Source organism: Crocuta crocuta, unplaced genomic scaffold (genome assembly GCF_008692635.1).
Source record: "Crocuta crocuta isolate KB4526 unplaced genomic scaffold, BGI_CrCroc_1.0 scaffold233, whole genome shotgun sequence".
Taxonomy (NCBI): domain Eukaryota; kingdom Metazoa; phylum Chordata; class Mammalia; order Carnivora; family Hyaenidae; genus Crocuta; species Crocuta crocuta.
In genome coordinates, this window is record NW_027529526.1 from 4,089,421 (window position 1) to 4,114,336 (window position 24,916).

The window sequence follows — 24,916 nt, forward strand, 5'->3', positions numbered from 1 at the left end:
TGGGCATGAGTACTGGGTGTTATATGGAAACCAACTTGACAATAAACTATTTGTAAAAAAATTTTTTTTAATTAAAAAATTTAAAAAAGTTTTAAAAATAAATAAATAAAAGTGCATGTAAATTTACAATTACATTTATAAAACTTTCAGTTAATTGTTACAAAGAATTATATTCCTTATCTCATTTAAGTCTCTTTAGCAAAAGATGACTTGATCCTTAATATAATATGGCAGTTAGAAATGTAAACTTTGAGCCTGACAAACCTGGACTTGAATCCTGGCTCTCTAGCACTTTTTAATTGGCTGAGCTACTGAGCATCTCATGATTTTGTCTTTCTCATTAAGTGATTGAGGAGAATAATAGTAAATACCTCAAAGAGATTTGAGGATTAGATGAGATAGATCACGTAAATCACTTTCCCAGTGCTTGACATATAGGAAACACTGGAAAATATTAGTGGCTGTGATAATGATGATTATCATTACCATCATCATCACTATTATTACTCCTGTAATTAGAGCTCCAATAGGAATGCTTCATCATCTTCTCTTGGTCTAGATTCTAACTGCTACTGAGTATTTTGTCCTGTCTTTAATAAGGGGCATGTTGATTTTTCACATCATTGTTTAACTTGAAATAAGGGCAATTTTATCAACTGGAGCTAAATAATCACTGTTAATAAATATATTATAATAAATTATTGGAATTAATGACAGTGGCTTTGTGATCAAATTTTCTGGGTGCAAAATAAGAGAGAAGAAGGAACTGGAGCTGAACAATATATTATCAATACCCCAGAGTCACTCCAACAATCCACCTCTGAAATAGAAAATTACTTTTGGTTGTAGACCTCAAGATTTTCTCTACCCAAAGAACATACACACATGATTTCTCTCTTTTCCATCACTGAAGTCCATGTGATGTAGTGGAAAAAGCACTGGACATGGTGATGAGCCGGTCTGGACTCCATATCCAGCCCTGTCATAGATAGTGTGACCGCAAGGCATGTCTTTTACCTGCTCTAGCCACCTGTTTCCCTGTGTATATTGTGAAGTTTGGATTAGATTAGTGATTCTCAGAGAGTGGGTCCTGGGCCATACTGCCCGCTTTACCTGGGTACTTGTTAGGAAAGTACATTCTCTGACCCCACCTCACACCTACTGATTTAGAGGCTCTGAGGGTAGGGCCTAGCAGTCTTTGTTTTAACAAGCCCTCTAGCTGAACTAATACACACTCAAGTTTGAGAAACACTGCCCTGAATTAAATTTTAGTTTAAATATTAGATCGTTGGACCCAGGTCCCAGAGTTTCTGATTTATAGATCTGGAGGAGGGGGACAGAGCCTGATAATTTGCTTTTTTAAGTTCTCAAGTGTTACTGATGTTACTGGTCAGGTATCACACTTTGAGAACTACTAGTTTTGGTCAGCTGTAAGCTCTGTTCCAACTCTGATTCCATCATTACTATTGTTTTCACAATGTCTTCTGTCCCCCTTCTTATTTACTTTACTGTAAGCTGCCTCTAAACTAATTGCTAGCATTGAAAGTTTCTAACATATCCTACTTTGTAGAGGGTGATGGACAGAAAGGAACTTCCCTAAATTCTTACAACTTATGTTAATATGAAACACCTACAGCTCTTTGGCATTGAAAGTGACCTTAGATGGTTTACTTAGTCATCTCATGTATGTAGCTAGTTACATGCATGTAGAAGAAGTGTCTTCATACACCAAGATTCAAGAATTAAGGTCTGACGCTTAATTGCCATTGATCCCTTTATGTTGTCTCACGATCTGAAGAGTTTTGACACTAATATAGAAGTAAAGTTATATTTTCATCCCAAGATGCTGTTTAATGAATAACACTAACAATCCAAAATTGCATTTTCAAATGATCCTTGTAATCCCACCTCTTCTATTTTATGGTTTTCTAGATACTTGGGATGGGATAACACTCTGTGTGGCTTCCTGTCTGCCAAGAACATAATAAGCCTCTGCCTGTTGAACTGAATTATTTAGTTCGTTCATATTTTCTTTTCTGAAGTAGAGTTATGGGTAAGAGTTGCTGTTTCTTGTGTGTGTGTGTGCGCGCGTGCGCGCGTGTGTGTGTTTTAGCAATTTGATAATTTTCTAGAATGAAATATGCAAACTACATAAGAGAAAAAGTAAGGCTATGACATTTACTGAGTGCCTATTACATGCCAGTTACCATGCCACAAATGTTACTTTTCTGGTCTATTGAATCCTCACAATAACCATGTAAGATAATATCATTAGCTTCTACATGAGGAAATAGACTCAGGAAGGTTAAGTAACTGTTCATGTTCACACAGCCAAGGGAATGGCAGTATATAGATTTAAGTTCAGATATGTTTGACAACAAAGCCTCTGTAGGCATTATAGATTCTGAACAAATATGTGGTGAACGAATGAATAAAGCAATGCTACATCACATTATCTTCCTAATGCGGAATTTGAAACAATCTGAATCATAGAGTTGAAAAGGCTCTCTAGGTCATTATCTAGTCAGGGGTTTAGTTATGCTTATCCTTTAAAGGATCCCTAACATGTGGGTATATAGCCTTTATTTGACCACCTCTAGGGAAATGACACATGTGACCTCTTTAATCAGAGTGATTGTTGAATAACTCATTATTGGAAAATTCTTCTCTACATTAAACTTCCTTAAAATCTCTTTTTTGAGTCTAGTTCTGCCCTTTCTAACTGGTCAGACTTAATCTGATTCTTTTGCCATGTGAAGACAGCCTTGTATTTTCTCTCTCCCAAGCTAAATAGCCCCCTTTTTCAGCTACTTCTCAAGATTCATAGCACATAATAATAACTTAATAAATGTTTGTTAAAAAGAAGGAAAGAATAAATAAATATGACAGCTATACTTCTCACTTGTTCCCCTTTAGAACACAAAGCTTCTGTGCTATGTTCTAGGTACATGCTAGGAACCATATTTCTAGAAGTAAATGAAATTATTTCTTTTGATATACTCTTGCACTGAACAACAATCCTACCTAAAAGAATGTGTTTTACTTTTTGACATAGAACAGTGCCCACATCTTTGACACCTCAGGTTTGCATCAGGTCACAGCAAGCTGGAGTTGAATAGCAAACCTAGTGCTTTTCTTCAGGGTTAAAGGCAAGACCTGGGCACAAGGGGATCAGCTCCAATTTACGCAGGCTAAGTTTGTACTCGAACGTACAAAACTCGGGCTTACCTCAGCTAAAATGATAGAAATAGCTGCCCAAAGCTAGTTTCTTTCACGCCCCACTGGCAAGGTAGTAATTGCACAAAGACCTTTTTATTATAAGTTGATTTTCCTGAGAAATGAATTCAGAAAAATACTGTATAGTGTTTATTTTTTGCTTGCCCTTTATTAACCCACATCTTACGGCTTTCCCTAGAGAAAAGCTGTTGGTAAATGAAACCTCTTAGACCCACACAGAAGCATTTTTGCACCATGTCCCTGGCTGTTGAGGGAACAGGGACAGGACAAGGCAAGTTGGCGCTGTGTAAACAGGGTCATCAGCCAGTGTATGGAATTTTGCCTAAAGAGAAGATTTTAAAATTTAAATGGGGGGAAGGGTTTGGGGTTGGTAGAATTACTGGTAAATGTTTGTAGCTTAAACAGGATATAATACAGATTTTTTATAGTTAGTAAAGAGCCCAAAGACCCAGTTTGAACTTAAGGAGCATCTCTGTTAGTGTATCCCAGTTTTGATCTTTAAATAACAAAAGTACTATAGTTTAACCTATGAAATCAGGCACTAAAAGCCAGGACAGAATCTTACTATGATACTATCCTGGAATCAGGGTAGCACGCATAGAGTGAAAAGAGGGAGCTAAGAAATTAAAATGTGATTTCACAGGCATGATTTTGTCATATCTCTTATTTTCTTTATACGGAATACAAATACTGATATAGAGTAAAGATTTTCTATTTTGCATTTTTGTGCTCTTTGATACATTTATTGAGGTCAAATGAAATTTGATATAGTAGGATTTATTATGAAATGCTCTCTGAATACAACTCCATAATTACTGAGCTACATGGTAGTGCATAAAGCTGTAAAACTGCTAAGCCAGACAAGCAATTTATATGTTACATAGAGGTGTGTATGGCAAAGAATATTAGTTTAATTGGGAACCAAGATGTAGTAGCCTTAAATCTGAAGAGCTATATGTTTGTTTAACATAATGCGGTAAGGCTTTGAAATAAGATACCTAAACTGAGGAGATAAAGCATTTGGAATATATAACAATTAGACATTATTTTCTGACCAAGGACACTAAACACTGTTTTCCAAACAAAGGGCAGATGGAATGCAAAGCAGGTGAAAGAGTAAAACCTTTCAGCATTGCACAGTGTAAGAAGCAAACTTATTTCTTCCAGTTGTTTTGTTTAAGAAAAAAAAAGGAAAAAAGGAAAAGAAAAGAGTCAAGATAAAAGAAAAACCATTCACCACTATTTGGTAGAAGCAGGGATGAGGCAAATTCACAAGGTTGTGTCCTTGGAGTCCTAATGGGATCTAAGAACAGGGATTTGCTAACTTTTGCCTGTGTTTTCTCAGGGAGCAGATTCGGAATGAGGTCAGAGGTGGGTGGCTGTTTGGGTACCAGCACACCAGCAGGAGTGAAAAACAAATACTTCTTGGCATACATTTGTTCTCTGTCTGATCATAGGCTCTCTTCTGTTTAGCAGGTTCAGGGTCACATGCCTCCGCTCATGATCCCAATTTTTCCACATGACCAGCGGACCCTGGCAGCAGCTGCCGCTGCCCAGCAGGGCTTCCTCTTCCCCCCTGGAATAACATACAAACCAGGTAAGTAGAGAGGAATTCAACATTCTTTTGGAAATGCTAAGATCCTCAATGTTTTTGCTTAGTAGTCACAACAAACACAGGAGCATACAAAGGAACTATGAATAAAATGATCATAAAGGCTGATTTTAAAGTCAAATTAGAACTGGAAAGTTAATTGGGAAGGGGGCGTGTTACTCATTTGTTGCAAAAAAAACTTTTACTTTCTCTTTTTCCACTTGGTTTGTTCTGAATTCACGGATAAAATGCTACTTTCCCTGGGGACCACAAATTTTTGTCAGCTCTCTCTCATACCTTTACTGTGAATAATTGTCTTTGGTTAAAGACACGTTCCTCCTCCTAAGAGCTTTTATGCTCTGGGAGAGTGGTCACATACACTATAAAATGTTTTGTTGTTTGTTGTCTGATTTCTCCTGGAAGAAAAGTTAAAACTGGACAGATTTAATTAGTTCACTACTGATAGGTAAGATTCCTTTTGAGTTTAGTTTAAATAATGAAGCATACAGCAGTATTTTCTCATTCATCTTTGAACCTCAAAACAGGTCACATAACCTTGCAGTGAAATATGTTTTGAGATGATTTAGCAAATGTTATGATTTTTCTTTATTCCTCTGAGTTTACTGGACTCCTGGGGAATTCAATTAGGGACATAATGGTTTGAAGCTTCTTTCAGAGCCTCCTTGTAAACAGGGCTTTAAATGTTTAAAGATATGTTGCCAAAGGAATCCAATGTAAGAAGATAGTCAAGTAAATAAAGTCAACCTTAATTTCATTTGTGCATTCTTTGTAAGTGACCTCAGCTCAGAAGTAGTGACCTTGTTCTACTCATTAATAATTTCCGTGTCAAGTTCTTTTTAACATATTAACCTGATTATATTAACCACCAAATCTAAGTGCAGCAAATCTGAGCGCAGCGGCTTCTTTGTGTATGGGGTTTATAAAGTGAACAAAGGCATTTTAATGTGCTTAAAGTAATAATAAACTATAAATCACTCTACTAAAATCCTCAGTAAGGAAGCTTACTAAATAGCATCAAAAAACAAATCTAGTGAGTTTTAACACCTATTTTAATTGCTTCTTGCTATCGATTACTCTTTTGCATTTGGTAGATTACCATCTTCTTTGCGAGGAAAGGTAGGATGTCTGTCAAAACTTCTATCTTTTAAGGAATAGAGATGTTAAGGATTTGCTTCATTTAAGGATTGACTTTGAAAGTTCCTCAGATAGAAACTAGTCATACCTGGTATTACCAAAGATTTTGGGATACCTACCTGAATGCAAGAAAATTGTGTTGTTCAAATTGTCAAAATTTGATTTTTCTACAGCAGGATTTTTAGAGCAAGTATTATTCCCTGTGAAATTTATATCTATATTAAGTACAGGATTATATTTTGTCAGATAATATGTTTCTATCAGTGCATTGGTTAATCCTTCCCTGGTTCAATCCTTCCCTGATGTCTCTAAGAAGTTCTGAAATATTTCTCCATCTTGACTTCCTTTGGAACATTGATGTGACCTAAATTTACTGGTTTACCCTGAATCTGAGTAGTCATTCCTATTCTAGACTTAGAACCCTTTTCAATGAACCATCTGTGAAAACTCTCTGTTTAATTTCAGTATTTCTACACTTAAAATTCTTCACGTTTAAAAATTGAGTGTGAGCCTTATTTTCTACTAGACATAACATCAGCATAGTTGACATGTTACTTACCTAATTTTGTTAAAACAATAATGCTGTTTTTCATGGGGGAATGTACTGTTACATAGGTAATGAATTTGGACCACTTTTTAAAAATTCCTCTTATATAGCATGGGTGAAATTGTAGTGAATAAAAAGAATATGGAGATTGATGGGTCGCCTGGGTGGCTCAGTTGGTTGAGCATCTGACTATTAATTTCACCTCAGATCATGATCCTAAGGTTGTAGGACCGAGTCCCATGTCAGGCTCCATGCTGAGAGTGGAGTATGCTTAAGATTCTCTCTTTTCCTTTGCTCCTCTCCTTTGATTATGGTGGCTAAAACTGTTGGTTAAGGCAGGCAGGACAGTGGGCCTTGACACATAGGACAATTTTTAATCACAAGCAAGGCTGACAAAATAAGATATTTTCTGTTGACCCCTAAGTTATGTCAGAAATTTTTATTAGCCAGAACTCTAAATACTTTAATATTTTCTGATCTAGGTTTTATTGCATATACAAATTATCCTTAAAATGATTAAAATTATGTTTTTATGTGATCAGTAGAGAAATTATGTACTCAGGAGACTTCATCTATGCAATGTTTTTGTCATTCACATGGATTGGAGGAGTAGAAGCATGTTAGACTGGAGTCTGGACTAGAAAAACTTTTTGCCCCAAACTAAACTATGAGAGTATCATTTGAAATACATGTAGAATAATGATTAGATGTTTTAGTTTATTTATTTAATTTGAGAGAGAGGGCAAGCCGGAGAGGGGCAGAGAGAGTGGGGGAGAGAAAGAGAATCCCAAGTAGGCTCTGCACTGTTAGTGAGCACTGATACTGATATGGGGCTTGAACTCACAGTCCGTGAGATCGTGACCTGAGCCTAAATCAAGAGTCAGACGTTTAACCAACTGGGCTACCCAAGCACCCAAGGACTAAATTTTTACAAGAAAGTAGCTCTGTCACATATAAAAGCCCTGAAATGGGGGTGTAGCTTTATATTTTGATCCCCTCAGCAAGAAAATGAGAGATCACTATCTTGCTCTTATAAATTACAAAATAAATTACTCTGCTTTTGTACATTTTCCACCTTCCCATAACCTGAGACAGTTCCATAGTGTTGTGCCTTCAGTTGTTTAAGTAATTGTCTTGATTTCCAGAAAATGTGGACTACCTTAGGGTGATGTTCACTATCAAAGATGACTATTTCTGAATCCATTATTAGGACAGTCTAAACAAATATACTTAGGGCTGTGGACCTTTTTTCCTTCAGATAATCTGACCCATTGCTCTGGGCATATCAGTGTCCCTGTATTCAGTGAACACCAAACAAACTCTCTGACTTCCGGAGGTTGTTGAGGAGGCTTGTGGCCTACAGGGATTGTGCAGTTTCAAGGAAATATCTATCAGATTAATATCTGTAGACATAGATTTATTGAGTTTTAACCTTTAATTAACTTTTTTATTGGTTCTGTAATTAAAGACATCTTTCTAGAAAGGAATTAGTCAGGGCCCAGATCATACACCACAGAATTTTGGTTGTTTTGCTCTTTCACGTTATGAAACTGAGAGACACAGCATTCCAGGGCAAGATAAATGCATTTACGTGCCTATATTTGAGAAAATTAAAAGATTAAGCCTCTTTCATAGCTGGTGAGGTATATGTCAGACAGGATTGAATTCCCTGTAAAATAAAAATAATGGATAGCCTCCTTTATGCACCAGGGAGGGTGCAGGTGACCCATGGACTTTGTGCAGTTGGGATTTTTAAAATAACTGCTGCTAGCACAGCCACTCTGGGCTTCCTAGGAGATTCTGGAAGTACGATTTCTGAGTGCTTCTGGCTTCTCCACCCACTTTTTAGTTATAATATAGTAACTAAGACCTCCTGAATTCTTACTTTATGCCAAACACTGTGCTAAGTATTTTACACGGATTCTTTTACGTAATTATTACTTGAAAATGTCATTTAACCTTGCTGAACCTCACATTTTTGTCATCTAGAAAAATATGTCCACTGCTCAGTGTGGATGTGAAGATTAAATTTGTTAAAATGTATGGAAATTCTTTGAAAACTCTAAAGCACTAGGTTTGGGGGTAAAATCTAAGTAAATTTAACAATATTAAACTACGTCCTTATCCATCAGAAGTGTCCAAAAGTATCCCTCTGCCTGATAACCAAAAATAATTTTACAAGTATACCTAATGCTTCTTTTAGAAAAAATTATGGTGAAATATACATGATAGTTAATATTTTAACTATTTATAAATGTGCAACTCAATGGTATAATACATCTGCAATGTTGTATAACCATCACCACTATCTATACCCAAAACTTTTAATCATCTGCAACAAAAACCTTATGTCCATTTAACAATAAATCTTCCTCTTCACNGCTTATTGTGAATAAGGCTGCTGTAAATACTGATATGCAAATATCTGTTTGAGTCCTTGCTTTCAATTCTTTTGGACATTTATGTAGGAGCAGAATTGTTGGGTCATATGGTAGTTCTATGTTTAACTTTTCGAGAAACTATCCAACTGTTTTCCACAGAAGTTGTGCCATTTTACATTTCTAGGAGCAATGCAAGAGTTCAAATCTTGTCATATACTCACCAACACTTGCTATGTTCCAATTTTTTTACCAAAAAAAAAAAAAATATAGCCATCCTAGTAGCTGTGAGATAATATCTCATTGTGGTTTTGATTTTCATTTTCCTAATGATTAATAATTTTGAGCATCTTGTCTTGTGCTTATTGGAAATTTATATATCTTTCTTGGAAAAATATGTTAGCACTTTTGCCCAGTTTTTAATTAGGCTGTATGTTTGTTTGGTTGGTTTGTTATTGAGTTTCAGGATTTCTTAATATATCAGATGAATAGTTTGCAAATATTTCCTTCCATTGTTTGCCTTTTTACTTAATTTGAGTACACTCCAGTTTATCTATTTTTTTTTTCGTTTGGCCTGTGATTTTGCTATCATATCCATGCAATTGTTGCCAAATACAAAGATTTATTCCTATGTTTTCTTCTAAGAGTTTTAGAGTTTTAGTATTTAAGTTTACGTCTTAGATCCATTTGGGTTAATTTTTATATATTATTTAAGTAAGGGTTCAACTTCATTCTTTTGCATGCAGAAACTACTTTTCCCAGCACTATTTGTTGAAGAGATATTCTTTCCTGATTGAATATCCTTGGCACTCTTATTGAAAATCAACTCACCATGTATGTAAGGGCTTATTTCTGGGCCCTCTAATCTGTTTCATTGGTCTATATATCACTCTTTTGCCAGTACCATACTGTTTTAATTACTGTACCTTTGTAGTGAATTTTGACTCAGAAATCACGAGTCTTCCAACTTTATTCCTTTTCAAGATTGTTTTGGCTACTGGGAACCTTACAATTCCATATAAGTTTGAGGACTGGTTTTTCCATTTATGTGATAAAGATTTTTGGAATTTTGATAGATATTTCACTAAGTCTATTGATAGCTTTGTATAGTATTGACATCTTAACAATGTTAAGTCTTCCTACTGATGCACATTTCCATTTATATATCTTTTAATTTTTTTTCAGCAATGTTTTGTAGTTTTCAGTGTGCAAGAATTTCACCGTCTTGGTTAGACTTATTCCTAAGTATTTAATTTATTTTAGATGCTATTACAAATAGAAATGCTTTCTTATATTTCTTTAGGATTGCCTGTTGCTTGGTATATGGACAGACAAATGATTTGTGAGTGTTAATCTTACAAGATTGCAACTTTTGCTAAATTTATTAGCTCTAGTAGCTTTCTTGAGGATTCTTTAGAATTTTCTATATGTAGAATTATGTCATAAATAGAGATAGTTTTACCTCTTGTCACAAATAGAGTTTTACCTCTTCCCTACCAATTTTGATGCCTTTCGTCCTCCCTCCTTTTCCCTCGCCTTCCCCTCCCCACCTTCTGCTTGTCTAATAGTGCTGGCTTGAACTTCCCATATAATGTTGTATAGCAGCAGTGAAAGCAGGCATCATTATCTCTTTTCTGATCTTAGAGGAAAAGCTTTTCAGTCCATTGCCGTTGAGTATGATATTAGCTGTGGATTTTTCATAAATATCTCTTATCATGTTGAGAAACTTGCCCTCAATTCCTAAATTTCTAAGAGTTTTTATCGTGAAAGGGTGTTGGATTTTGTCAAATGCCTTTTCTGCATCCATTTAGATGATCATGTGGATTTCTTCCCCTCTGTTCTATTAATGTGCTGTATTACATTGATTTTTTTGTGTGTTGAACCCCTTTTGCATTCCTGGGAAAAATCCTGCTTTGTCATGGTGAATAATCCTTTTAATATGCTGTTGGATTCAATATGCTAATATTTTGTTGAGGATTTTATATTTATATGGGTAAAAGATTTTAGTCTGTAATTTTCTTTTCTGTGATATCTTTATCTAGATTTGGTATCAAGGTAATATTGGCCTCATTATTTTATAGCTAGGAAGTGTTTCCTTTTCTTCAACTTTTTTGAAGGTTTTGGGAAGAATTCATGTTAATAGTTCTTAAATGTTGGAGAATTTACTAGTAAAACCATCTGGTCCAGGACTTCTCTCTGTTGAGAAGTTTTGTTTACTGACCCAATCTCTTTACTTGTTATAGGTCTATTGAAATTTTCTATTTCTTCTTGAGTCAGTTTAGGAAATTTGTATATTTTAAGAAATCTGTCCATTTCTTCTAGATTGTGTAATATTTCAGCATAAAATTGTTAACCAGTGCTTCTTATTAATTCCTTTGTTTCAGTTAGCATTTACTGAATATCATTTTATTTGTATGTGGGAGTATACATATGTGCGTGTGTAATGTGTATATGAATATGTATATTCTCATTTAATTTTCTTAACAACTCCAAGCTATAGGTAGCATTATATCTATTTTGTTAAAAGAAAAAAAAGATAGTCAAATAAGTTGATTAACTTTTTCAAGCTTTCCCATCTAGAGACTAGTGGAGATAGAATTCAGACTGAAGTTCTCTGGATATTTTATACTCTTGCAGAGACGGTTTAAATATATATGATATTAGGAAAAGATAACTATTTGATGTGAAGCATATATGACTTATATGTATGAATTTATCCAAATGATATCTTATATTGCTAAGTATTTCCACCTCTTCCAGCATATGTAAAGCTGAGGTATTATAACCACTATTGCTGGAATAATTGGTTAATTAAGTTCATCTACTTGAAATCAAGGCAGTGTCTGAGGTTCTTCAGATTAGTAATTTGAATCTTGTTTGTTTATTTATTTTTATTTTTATTTTATTTATTTTTGAGAGCATGTGTTCACCAGCATGAATGGAGGGGGGGCAGAGAAACAAGGAGAGAGAGAATCCCAAGCAGGCTTCCAGCTCTTGAAACCCAATGGTTGAGGGTGACAGGAGAGACTAGATCTCAAGAACTGAGAACATGACCTAAGCCTAAATCAGGAGTTGGACGCTTAACCCAATGAGCCACCCAGGCACCCTGTAATTTCATTTATATTCTTTCTTCCTTTCTTTCTTCCTTCCTTCCTTCCTTCCTTCCTTCCTTCCTTCCTTCCTTCCTTCCTTTCTTTCTTTCTTTCTTTCTTTCTTTCTTTCTTTCTTTCTTTCTTTCTTTCCTTTGTTTCTTTCTTTCTTTTCTTGAGAATGGGCATGCACAAGCAGGTAAGAAGGGCAGAGGGAGAGGGAATCTTAAGCATACTCCAAGGTTTTTGCAGAGCCCAACACAAGGTTCTGTTACATGACTGTGAGATCATAACCTGAGCAGAAATCAAGAGTGGGATGCTTACCCGACTAAGCTACTCAGGAGCCCTTGTAAATTCATTTTTAAGTAAGAGTGTTGAAGTCCAAGTTAAAAATATGCACATCCATGTAAACTAACCTAGTTTTTGGAGATCAAGATTATTTTAATTATGCCTCCTTTATATACAGAGGCTATATCATTGGTGAGCTATTTTAAGGCATGAACTTTGAACTGATATTTTAAGTTGATTTCTTATAATGGATGGATTTATATCAGTTTATCCATATTCACTTATTTAATTGCTATTGTAACAAATTCCATGGATTTTCAAATGATTAGCCAATGGTCTGGATGTATCAATAAAATAAGTGAAGAAATTAAGATTGGTTCTTGATTCTTTTCTTCTTTAAAGGTATGAAAACAATTCACATGTTCTTAGAAAATGCCCTGGGATCAAGATTTTTCTCATCATTGACCTATTCTTTGATGAATAGAGGAGAAATTTAGCAAGACCAATAAGAGCAGGGTGATCTCCACAATAGATACTGTAACATGTACCAGAACAAATTGAAGGTGTCATTTTATTTTTAGGAGTCTAACTGTGTCATTCATTACTTGCTAACTTTTTCTGCAGTGTGATGCCTCACAGAGGTAAAATCAGGTTGATTATGGCATTCTTTGAGAATATAGAGGAGTTGTAATATTTTGCTTCTCTGCATATAGACATCCAGTCAAGATGCAAAGTGGCATGTCCAAATCTGGACTGGTGATTGTGATTGAAATATTTCCATATTGTAGCAAGAATGAGGATAGCTTTGAAAAGTGAGATCTACCTATCAGTTGTTTAGGAACTCAAATAATTTACCATTATCCTGTGATGCACCACACAATAATCTGTAAGGTAGTTAGGGGTGTGTAGAGTATTTTTCTTTTGTATTGGAGGGTGAAAAAATGAAGTGGGAGACTTTGAGCCAATTACTGAAGAGTCGTTGAATCCTGTCTCCTAGGTTTATGTATTTTTTCCTCTAGATTCCTTCCAACCTCTTCAATGATTTCCTCAGTAGGTTAATTCTGAAGTTAATATCCAGGAGACTACAACCCAGTCCCTTATCTTTCTGAAGAATCAAACTAAATGGACAGGATTTTACCCATGAGAGTTTTGACTCTTTCATAAAAGTGAAATTTGTATTTGATTTACAGAAACTAGGAATCTTCTTGCAGGAGATAGCCTGAGTCTAATGGGTCCTAGGTTCTTAGTATAAGCTCTACCTTCTCCTGTATTTAAGTTTTAATAAGTTTTGGCTACATTTCACTTTCCTTGAATATTAAAAAATATATACTTTCTCTTTATTCAGAGACTCTTGCTGTGGAGCTGCTTTGGTTCTGAAGGAATGTTGCCTATTGTGACAAGTGAAACTAATGTCAGGCACATTTTCCATAGGTTTTATTAGTTCTGTAATCTTCAGATGAAAACAGTCAGATGAAAAATCTAGAAGGCTGGAAAGATGAATTTACAGAATGGACATTATTTCCCAAATTGGCTCTTGGAGGTTGTCTTTTTTATGCTAGAGGTAGCAAGAGCCAGATTACAGTAGTACCTAAAGCCAACCTGTTCCAACAGGCTTCATCTTCCTTTGTACAAATTTAAAAAGAATGGATCCTCACGCAAGCATTTGAAATCCAGAGACAAATTTGAAAAAAATTGCTACAACATGTTGACTGATTCCTTGCCAAGTCAGCCACTGAAAACTTTTACTTGACCGACTCTTACAAAGAGAAAATTAAAAAGGTGGGGGTGAAGCACATAACTTTGTTATTAAAAATTAAACTTCACAATACCATAAATCCCTCTCCCTCTTAACATTTTTTCTCTGCTTTTAACCCCCTTCTCTTCCTCACTCTTATCTTCTCGCTCCCCTCCCTTTCCCTTTTTTCTTTCTTCTAATCATTCTCTATAATGTACTCTGTTGCTCTAATGTATTCATTTTTACTTTTAGTATTGATACAGTGATATGTTCTGGAGAAATAGCTTTCCAAAGATTATATTCAGATATACAGATTCAAACCGGCAGAAAGGTTAAGAACATTTTAAAAATCTGCTTGTCAGCAGTGGAAAGAAAGCTGTTTGTAGCCAGCAGGTGAGCTGGAGAGTACTACAGGGTGTGGTAGAGATAGTAATAAATTAACTGGCAAGCCAAAAACTATAAAAAAAAAATCAGCTATTTCATAGCATAGAAGCATGACAGCTATGAAAAAAGGAGTGCCCCAGGGAATTCTTTTAGAGTTTGATTTTTTTAAATATGTTTGACATGAAAAATGTTTTAGTACAAATAAAGCAACTGGTATTAAACTTACAGGGAGGGGGGTTGTGGTTTAGAGTTAGTATGAATAATGCATGATATTTAAAGAAAGAACAGCTCTAAAATGTTCCGGGAGGCAGTCCATGTTGATGGTTGGAATGGTGATTTTTTCTCCTATTTTTGAAGCATCATTAATTCAGTATCGTTTTGTAATTTTTTTTGAACCTGATAAGATATCAACCAAAGAAATACTATTTGACTTAGATTAGGATATTCTTTCTTCAGATAATTTAGTTTAAATATCAAGAAGATCAGCAGAATTATTTAAGCATAAAGCGACAGTCATTTACTATAAAAAATAATTTGGCCTAGTTATCCTTTTTAAAAAGCTCATGTAGCAGTGCAAACCAAAATCAACCTCATGGAAGGGGAAAAACAAGATCAGATATTTTGAACATTACTCCATAGGAGACCAGCACAATATAGTGTTAGTGAATGCATTGTAGCAGTGCTCCATATGCAATCAGAAGCCAATTGTTACTGGACTGTGTACAAGCACACACTGTGCTCAATGGTCTGATGAGGTATTATGGATATGATGCAAAGAGACTGTGTAGATTAGAAGCTAACAATTTGTTAAAAGTGAAAGCAACTTAACATTTACATTGGGCCAGCTGAGTAGCACTTCATGTGGCAAGCAGGATGAGTTCCAAGGAACCTGGGGCACCAGGAAGGCTCCAGGTATTAGTGTCCATGCAGAAAAAAGAGATTTTATTGCTTTCCAATTGACTACCTTTATTACTGTGATTCTTTCTATGCTGTCTCTTCTGTATTACATTCAGCTTTCAGTGTGGAAAAGTTCATGCAAAACAGAATGATTATTATAAATGTCAAAAATGTGTGGAGGAACAGCCTATTAAAATATAGCCTAGAGATAGTACATAACACTGACTTTAAATAAGTAGCTGCAGCCAAAGTGATACTCCATTAAATCACTGATATTGTGTCATTTATCCACAAGTATTAACTTTGACTTCAGTTACCACTATCACAATGCATTCTTCATTACTTTCTCTTGGTTCTTCATGTCACTGCTCACAGTCTGTGTTCTTAGGTCACAGAAAGTACTTTATTACCCTGTTCTGGAGTGGTATGGAGTCAGACATTAAGATGTAGCCTTGATCTCTGCTAGACCATGTTCATGTCTAACAGACTTTTAATACAAATATCCCGTGTAAAATGTGTGGTTATTTAATCGAGTCATTATCAAAGAATAAATGATAAGTGCCTAGTATGCATGATTCTGTACTAGGTTCCACCAGAAGTTAATCCAGAAAAGTATTATTTCCACTCTCTTTGAGATACCAGGCATTTCATAGCATGTTGGCAGATAAGATTAGCTTCCTTCTCACCCCATCAAATAGAAGAGGTTGCATTTTTAAAATTTTTCTTTATTTTTTATAAAATAAAGTTTGGGGTTATGGACAGTCAATAGCTCATAATCTTTTTTGGACTCTAATACTGTGTCTTGCCTACCAAGCCAAAACTTTTTGTTGTTCTAACATAAAAACCTTAATACTTTCTTAGTGAACTGTCAGCCTGGCTTTAAGATATTTTTTTACTCTTAAAAAAATGATGTATTACAAGATTTGTAATGGAGCGAACATGCTTGAATTGCACATTTAATTTTTTTAACATCACATTCATGTTTTGCCAGTTTGCCTACTAGCTATCTGTTAACAAAAAGTTCCAAGGCAGCACTGCAAGTCTATGCCCAACTAAGTCTTTTGTTTCTGCAGATGTTTGGGCTTAGAGCAACGTTGTAAAGCTCAGGCAATCCAAGGACCATGTTTGTACTTGTCTGCTGCGATTCCCCGTGCATTGTCTAAACCTGTATGCATTGTTCTTTCCGACAGGTGATAACTACCCTGTACAGTTCATTTCATCAACAATGGCAGCTGCTGCTACTTCTGGACTCAGCCCTTTACAGCTCCAGGTAAGTGACAGAAGAAAAAAAAGTGGGATACAAGCCAGTTCTTTAGTGGAAAACTGCTAACCAGCTGTATGCTAAATAATGGCCTGAATGTTAAATAAGTTTTAAGCATAGCCTAGAAGGATTAACACCTTGTGTACTTACTGTACTGAAAATAGGAGAGGAAACTGCCAATCTTGGTATTTTTAAAGGAAAAATGATATTATGACTTAGTACTATGCATTTTCTATCAACTAAGTTAATGGTTTTACAATTTTTATTGCTGGTTGCTCTTGGATCTGTTAGCTTTTTCCTTATCAATTTTCCATCCATGTCTCCATTTATGTCCTGATGTTCTTTTACACATAAACATCGAAACAGAAAACAATGTGGGTATTTTCCTTCTTGTAGCTTACAGCATAGGAAGTTGTTATCACCAAATTACTTCAACTATTTGGTAATATGTAAACAGTGCTCTAGAATATGTGTACCCTCATTCTCATTTTTATCTTCATGCCAAGTCAAAGTCTGGGCATGATATCTGAGCACGTTCTGGATTAGGGTTCTTTACTATATGCTAAGCTTGCAGAGCAAGTGTTTTGGAAGCTGGATAAAAATCATTTATACCTTATCTTCTTCACAGTAAAGTGAGGGGTTTATGACAGGACCAGGTGATCCTTACATCCTTCTAGCTCTACCATGTTAACAGGACATTGACTTTAAATATGAATACATATTTTAACAAAAATGAACAATGATATCATTGAAATAATGGTTAAACTTTCAGCATTTGAACATTTAGAAATTATATAATAGTGAAGAACTTGAATTCCATTACAGTGGAAATTTTAAAGATAGTCTTTTATTCTTTTAATTTACTGTGATTATTTTTTAGTTTTCTTACCAGGAATAGTATCTGGCTAGGTATTTTTTTTCTTCTTTGTTATTCCCTATATGGCTTGGGTATAAGAGATGTGCAAATATTTTACCATGAGAAAGCATGATTGTGAGCATTTTCAATTGGGTCTGCCAATACATAATTTTTCCAGTCCTCTGAGTTTTTGTCATAAGCCTCATACAGAAAGCCTTGCTGATGTTACCTCTTATGGACAGCCTACCAGAGCTAGAAATTTTGCCAAACAGTAGCAATAGCCCACCTCTCTTCCAAAACTTCACCCTCCCCACTGCTAACACTGGAGCTTACTGCAGTGAGAAAAATCTAAAAAGAAACCTCACTTGTAGTAAACCTAATCTGCTTCTCCTTTTCCCATAGCTATACTATAGAATGTCTTCTTGACTCAGAGGCAGAAGTATGAAACGAGTACCATTGCGTGGTTCTATAACCAAGTTCCTCTGAAAGAGAGTGTCTGGTTCCTAAACCTTCTACTTTCTATTCTTTGGTGTGGTCAGTGCCCTGGATTTAGAAATATGTGTTCTGGTTCATGAGTTCTGACAGTATGTTTTGTCTTTTGTTTTGTTTTGTTTTCTGAATATGCTACTAAACAGAAGGGTCATGTCTCCCACCCACAAATTAACCCAAGGCTAAAGGGCCTAAGTGACCGTTTTGGCAGGAGTTTGGACACCTTTGAACATGGTGGTGGCCACTCTTACAACCACAAACAGATTGAGGTATGAATGCTTCCATTGGTGCTTCATTGGGTGGGGGACTGGATTGTTCAGTCATATTCTAGGCTTTTTTTTTTTTTAAGTGGCAAACACTCAACTTAAACACTAAAATGTTACCTTTCCCTTTTTCTCATTCCTAAGGAGGCTCATTTTTTGCTCCTTTTCTTTCAAAGAAGAAGGCAAGCCTCAGACCAATGCCCCTAATGACCTACCTAGATTGTTTATTGCTTTATATTTAGGCAAATTCTTTATAAGTACCTCAAAACCATTACCCTTTCCCTTACTTTTTGTTCCTTTTATGTATAGTGTGGTATAGTGTTTAAAAATACTTAAACATTTAAAAAATCTCATTTCACCATATAACAATGCTGCAAAGCTGACAAAATATAATTCTGCTTGTATAGACAAAACAACGGAGGTTCAGAGAGACCAAGGATGCACAATATTCCTGGAGTCAGAGTTAGTACCTAGAATTTCTAACTCTGTCAAATTCAAGTTTCCAAATTTTGTTTTCCCTGGCTGAGGTGGGGCTGGGTGCCTGGGCCTGACTGGTTGCTTTTTGCCCAATTGACTTCTGTTGTGTCTCTTTCATATTTGGCTTCCAGAAAGCTCTTGGTTGTTTTGCTCAGATATTCTTAACACCTGGAGAAGATGGATTTTATGGCTATTTTGAAAACCAAGCCCTTTTTTGCCATAGATGTCTAGTCCTTCTTTATAATTTCATGGTTGATTTCTCTCTTACATCACTGGAGTGTCTCTCCAGGACCATCAGCTACTGAAGGGTTGCCAATTATCTGTTTGAATCAGACACACGCACACACACACACACACGCACACAGATCGAGACAGGCTACTCAGACTGAAACACACTTTAATTTTCTAGGTTAGATCTAATACTAAATTTTATATTATAACCTGGGATGGGAAACTCAACTAAAAAGGGATGCCTGGGTGGCTCAGTCGGTTAAGCGTCTGACTTTGGCTCAGGTCATGATCTCACAGTTCGTGGGTTCGAGCCCTGTGTTGGGTTCTGTGCTGGCAGCTCAGAGCCTGGAGCCTGCTTCTGATTCTGTCTCCCTCTTTCTCTGCCCCTCCCCTGCTCATGCTCTGTATCTCTCTGTCTCAAAAATAAATTTAAAAAATTAAAAAAAAAAGAAAAAGAAAAGAATTACATCTAGCAAAGTGACATATAAATTCAAGTCCTATTATCTCTGGCAGTCTGTATATGTATCAAATATTATATAATCAATATAGTTATCTCTTTCACATTATCCTCTCTGCTGCTCTTGAATCTATATTTTTGAAAAATAATAGAGAAAGCTCACTCTAAGAAGGAAGAGGAGGACAAGATCAAAAGCCACCTTGGAAGTAGCATGAGGAAGAGTTTCCAAGCTTATTGCCTGCCTTCCCCTTTCCCTTTCACTTTGATATAAGAAGTATATAGGGGTTCCCACCCAGACATGACCAGGCATATACTGTCAAAGTATCTGCTATCTTCTATAGAGTAAGAAGGGATTTCTTTTGTAAGTCTTTCTTTTGGCTGTAGAGAAGATGCCATATTTCTGGACATTCTGAAGATCTACTAGGGCTGGGGTTGCTAAAATGGAGGGATAACTGCATATGAGGGACAAGACATTCTGTGTGATGACAGTTAGCAAGCTTATGCACTCAGGACAGATAGTTTGTTAAACGTTTGAGTACTTGGACGAATGTGAAAGCAGGTGGTCCTGGCTCTAATTCAAGACTTCCTCTCTTTGACTTTTATTTTTGCTTGAAGTGTTGAGATCTAGCCCATCAGCCTTTTTCTGGCAGCAGTTTGCTACCCAATCACTTCTTTTGCTCATTTTTCACTTAGATTGACTTCTCCCCCTGACACCATTACCGACCCCTGGTGCTGTCAAATCTGGCTTCTGTTTGGTTTCTGAAAACTGTGATGTCATATATGTGAGTGCCAGATCTGTGTAGTTCTTTAGCAACACTGATCTAGAAGCACAACCTCTGCCACATGCCTGTTACTTTTATTAGGATAAATAGAGCCCCTTCATGCAGGACCTCCTCAGACTTTACCCATTTGAAAGTTTTCTGGATTTTTTATTATTCTTGCTCTGTTTCTTTGCTTTCATTTTTTATACCTTTTTTCACCCCTGCATGTCAGGAAACTTTTGCTTTGTTTGCTTATATTGCACACTGGTTAGAAAAGGTTGACCTTGTTTAAAAAGTAGGTTTCCCAAACTTCCCTGGTATGAGTATTACATGTTTATTGGGATGCCCACAAAAAGCACAGTAGACACACAAATCCAAGCTACTACAGACACTAACATTTTAAATATTAACCATCTGCCTTACTGATTTTAGTCTGCTTTCTTTTCTAATTCTCCATTCCTTTGACAAGCAAAAATGTTACAACTCTGTTAAGAATCACGATTATGATAGACTGTTGATACTAAGGAAACATTACAATTATTTTAACTGGATTTATTTCTAAACAGAGATTCTTAGGAAGAAAAGCCCATAACATATACATGCCACCATCACCGTACCTCACCACTTTCATATATACATCTGGCTGCCTTGCTCAGAACTGGCCCTCTCTGCCTGATGTTACATCTAATTTGTTCTTCAAAGGTTGTCACTTCTAACATTAATGAGCCTGGATAAATCTTAACAGCAGTTATAGTTCTAGACTGAAAGGCTGAAATTTTGTTATCAAGTAGAAAAAAGGTATTTAAAGTAGAAAGACCCTTCTTACATTAGCATATTCCAGTTCTTTCTTTCTTTAAAATAAGGAAGATACAGGAAAGACTTTTTTTTTTTTTTTTGGTCCTCTATGCTGATCTAAGGCATGGTTTTCTCTGCCTCAGGGGCACAATATTAGGAGAGAGAAGGCCAAAGAATGCTATTTTTAGTTGAACCGTTCAGCAGATGGAGGCATGAATACTCATATATCTGAAGGTTGAGGGGCTTGAACCATTAATTTTGATAATGTATTTAACCCTGGGAACAATCAGAAACTGTAACTCTAAGGTTACAGTGTTTTTGACCTTTAGAGAACAGAGGGCGCTTGCTACAGTAAACAATATATTATATTGCTACTTATTCCAATTCTCTACCCGTATAAATTTCAGGACCAGTTGCCATTTGCTTTCCTCAGCTATGTTAGCACTGGTCCTTCAAGTACATGAAAAAGAATGTTAAGGAAGGAGGACCAGGATAATGACGCAGTCATGTAAATATGGCCTTTAAATAGCTAAGATGTTAAATTGTTTCTGAAGAAACATTATCTCAGAAACTAAGCTCTGACTAACTTCTTTTTTTAATGAAAAAGTGGTTATAATGTATCAATTCATTATATGCATTTGCTTTCAATATTATAGATCCTTAAAAGTAATTTTATTTTTTAATTGGGGGGTATGTTGCTTCATAGATGTTGCTTATGTTAAATACAATCTGGTACCATATCGTGCAAAGTGATACACCTGTCTCATGCCTTCTTATTAAATGATGCATGCTTCTCTTTAGCAAATACAGCAGTTAAATATCACACAGCTTAAGAATTTCTAATTAAAATATCTCCACATGTCAGCATATTGGTAATGTATTATTTTAATCCATTTATTTTGTTTATGAAACAGTGACATATGTTTAGATTGTGAAATATATGAGCCTTAAAAATCACTTTATTGAAGAAAATTAATTCCTACAATACAGTCTCAGTAATGTGTTCACTCACCCAGTCAGTCACTGGCGGCACTGCCAGTCTTAATGTTGGGTAGACACACTTACCAGTTTTATCTGCATAATGGTCTTGGAAAGAAGCAATCACAGTTCTTTTTCTTAGTGCCAAATGATAGAGTTTTTCTTTCCTTACTTTTTTTTCTTTCTCATTAATTCATACCTTTCCCCCCAAAACACTTTGTGGCTTTTTTTTTTTAATACAATGAAGGATGGAACTGAGTATATGTATAGGAAATTCTGAAAGACCAATCAAAATTAAAAACAAGCTAGTTACCTTTTCAAAGTTAGACATAGTAATTTGTTTGTCAGCAGGGAGATGTTTGGGTCAGCCCTGAGATAAAGTGACTGTCAGCAGTTATTCCTACAAGACAAGTAATTTCACTCAATGTATTACTGACAGATTGCTCACTTCTCTGAATCACCCGTGAAAACAAACTTAATATTGTTACAGGCAGAGTTTCTGTCTTCATTAGCCTCAGAGAATGATTTTTATGAAGCATTCAAAGTCTACCAAGCTTTAGTTGGAACATATTTTAACAGACAAGTTCTTATAATGATAGTATGGGTAGTAACCTAAAATGAAAGGGATTAAATATGAAAATTTGAAAAATATCAATATAAGTACATTTTCACTTTTGGTTAATGAGCAGTATGTGTACTTTAGGGGAGATTTGAGGAAAGGAGTATAATTAGAGCCTTAAAGCACTAGGAAAACCTATCAATCATAAGTTACTGTTAAATGAAACTATTAAAGTCTTGGCAAGTTTGCAAAGATGGAGAACAATTGAAGTTTTAGCAGAAGTAAAGGCAAACATATTTTATTTAAATGATACTGTCACTTTTCATGCTACAGATGGAAAGTGAAGAAGTATCCATCAACATTGAGAATGCTCTAATTCTATTTCAGTTTCAGCCTGAATCTTTATGATATTGTATTCAGATGCTCTTCTCTGGCTCATACCCTGTTTTCTTGTTTGCAGTTGTAAACATGCCTCAGTGCTTTAGAGAAACAAGAGGGTGAGTTAGCTTTTCTGGGTAAGCTTGGGAGGTTGTGACTTCTAATAGAGAGTTGAATAAAGAGTTGATTAGAGTGACCTATTACTAGCTACCCAATGGAGAAAAAGGAATGCACTGATTCAAAGCTTGTTTTGAGGATGCCAACCATGGGGTTGTGCTTTGAGGGGAAATGCTTGCTTTTCCCTTAATCAGCCTTACCTCACCCCCTTTGACTTAAGAGTGTGATGGAACTCAGGAATACCGTTACAGCTGGAAGTAGATGAGTTGTGAACTAATGGAATGAACTCCACTTGGAATCAGAATCTTGAATTAGAGTTTCCGCTGTTACTTGCTATGTTGCCCTATATTGTTCTCCAATTGCCTTTTTTTATTGTAAAAAGGAGATAATAATCATTTTCAGGTTTGTTGTGAATAGTAAGTGGCATAAGGAGGCATGTATTAGGTTTCCAAAAAAAAATCAGCAAAATAGGAAAAAAACTTTTCAACATTCTAATAAGCTGTCAATTTTACTCCACCTTTGCTGCCTGAAGTGCTTCTGCAGGGCAGCTCCAATCTACTAGAATGTAAGTCACTGCATTCAGGGATTTGGTCTGTTTTGTTTACTGTTGAATCCCCAATATTGTCTGGCATAGTATTTGGTAAAATGAATGAAGTAATGAATATCATCTTTGGTTGCTATCTGGGACCCAAGTTGCTTTGAAAACATTTTTCTTGGATATGTTCAGTCAGGTGCCCTGTTTTTAGTGAGGCACTATTCCATATAAACAGAAGTTTTATTTCTAGGTATACTCTTAAAAAAACACCGGGTATCAAGTGAATCCTGATGGAGGTTAAAAAAATATAGGCAGGTCAAAGAAGTGTGCAGGGCACCTGGGTAGCTCATTTGGTTAAGCATCTGACTCTTGATTTTGGCTCAAGTCATGATCTCATTGTTCCTGAAATACAGCCCCATGTTGGGCTCTGTGCTGACAGCATGGAGCCTGCTTGCTGTCTCTCTATCCTTCTCTCTCTCCTGCAGCCCCTTTTCTCTAAATAAATAAATAAATAAATAAATAAATAAATAAACTTAAAAAAAAAGAAGGGTGCAAAATATGAAGACATTTCCTAGTGTTTTGAAGTTGGACTTGTATTCAAGGAAACAGAGTAAGTTTATACCTACCCATACCTTGAAACATTGGGCAAACTGGATTTTCTTTTAGAAATGTGATTTTTCAGTAGGTTTTAAGGTAATGTCTAAAATTTGAGAGGGTATGGCTCTTCTTACATCCAAGCCCTGTTAATCACTGTGCTTAAGTGATTGAGGGAATGTTCAGGTGTGCTCACAGAGATGGTTTACCAGGAGCCCAGGACCTTGGAATTAGAAAATTAGGGCAGTCCTCTCTCTCTCTTAGTGTAAGATTTCTACCAACATGCATTTAGCTCCAGCCTCACTAATTAATCTACTCAACAGGGAGCTTCCAGTGTGTGAATATTTGTATTTAAATAGACTGCTTGTAAGATGCAGTGGTTTCTAAAATAGTGACAGGTATTTTTATTCCTGTTTTTACCAAACTGGAGTTTCAAAGTATTGGTTGGTTGGTATCATGTACTACATGTCTGTATGTGTATATGTTATAAGGGGCTACCTTGGAAATCAGAAAGATGGTGTGATTCAGGATACATTGGAAAGTTTGAAAGTAAAACACTCTAGTGTTTTCAAAAATGCTTCACTTCAGTTTCCAATCATAGAATAAGTCAGGATATGCAACATTTAGGAAATTTAAATCAGAATAAGATACAGTGAAATATTTTGACATGTCAGGTAACAGAACAGACTGAGTGGGGCAAAAGTGTTTTTTAAAAATCACCCTACTGGGGCGCCTGGGTGGCTTAGTCGGTTAAGCGTCCGACTTTCGCTTAGGTCATGATCTCGCGGTTCCTGGGTTCGAGCCCCGCATCGGGCTCTGTGCTGACTGCCAGCTCAGAGCCTGGAGCCTGTTTCAGTCTGTGAC

At 35.9% G+C, this 24,916-nt stretch overlaps 1 protein-coding gene across 2 annotated transcripts in view; it reads left to right on the forward strand.

Annotated features, from left to right (window-relative positions):
* The window catches only part of SOX6 (SRY-box transcription factor 6), a 489,234-nt gene that overhangs the window by 362,939 nt on the left and 101,379 nt on the right, over positions 1 to 24,916 (forward strand). Inside the window, exons 7-9 of one of the 2 annotated variants that reach the window (XM_077761053.1) lie at positions 4,711 to 4,834; positions 16,492 to 16,571; positions 18,054 to 18,176. In XM_077761053.1, the coding sequence (XP_077617179.1) occupies positions 4,711 to 4,834; positions 16,492 to 16,571; positions 18,054 to 18,176 (327 nt within the window). The remainder of the gene's footprint in view (positions 1 to 4,710; positions 4,835 to 16,491; positions 16,572 to 18,053; positions 18,177 to 24,916) is intronic. The other variant, XM_077761054.1, reaches the window with a different exon arrangement.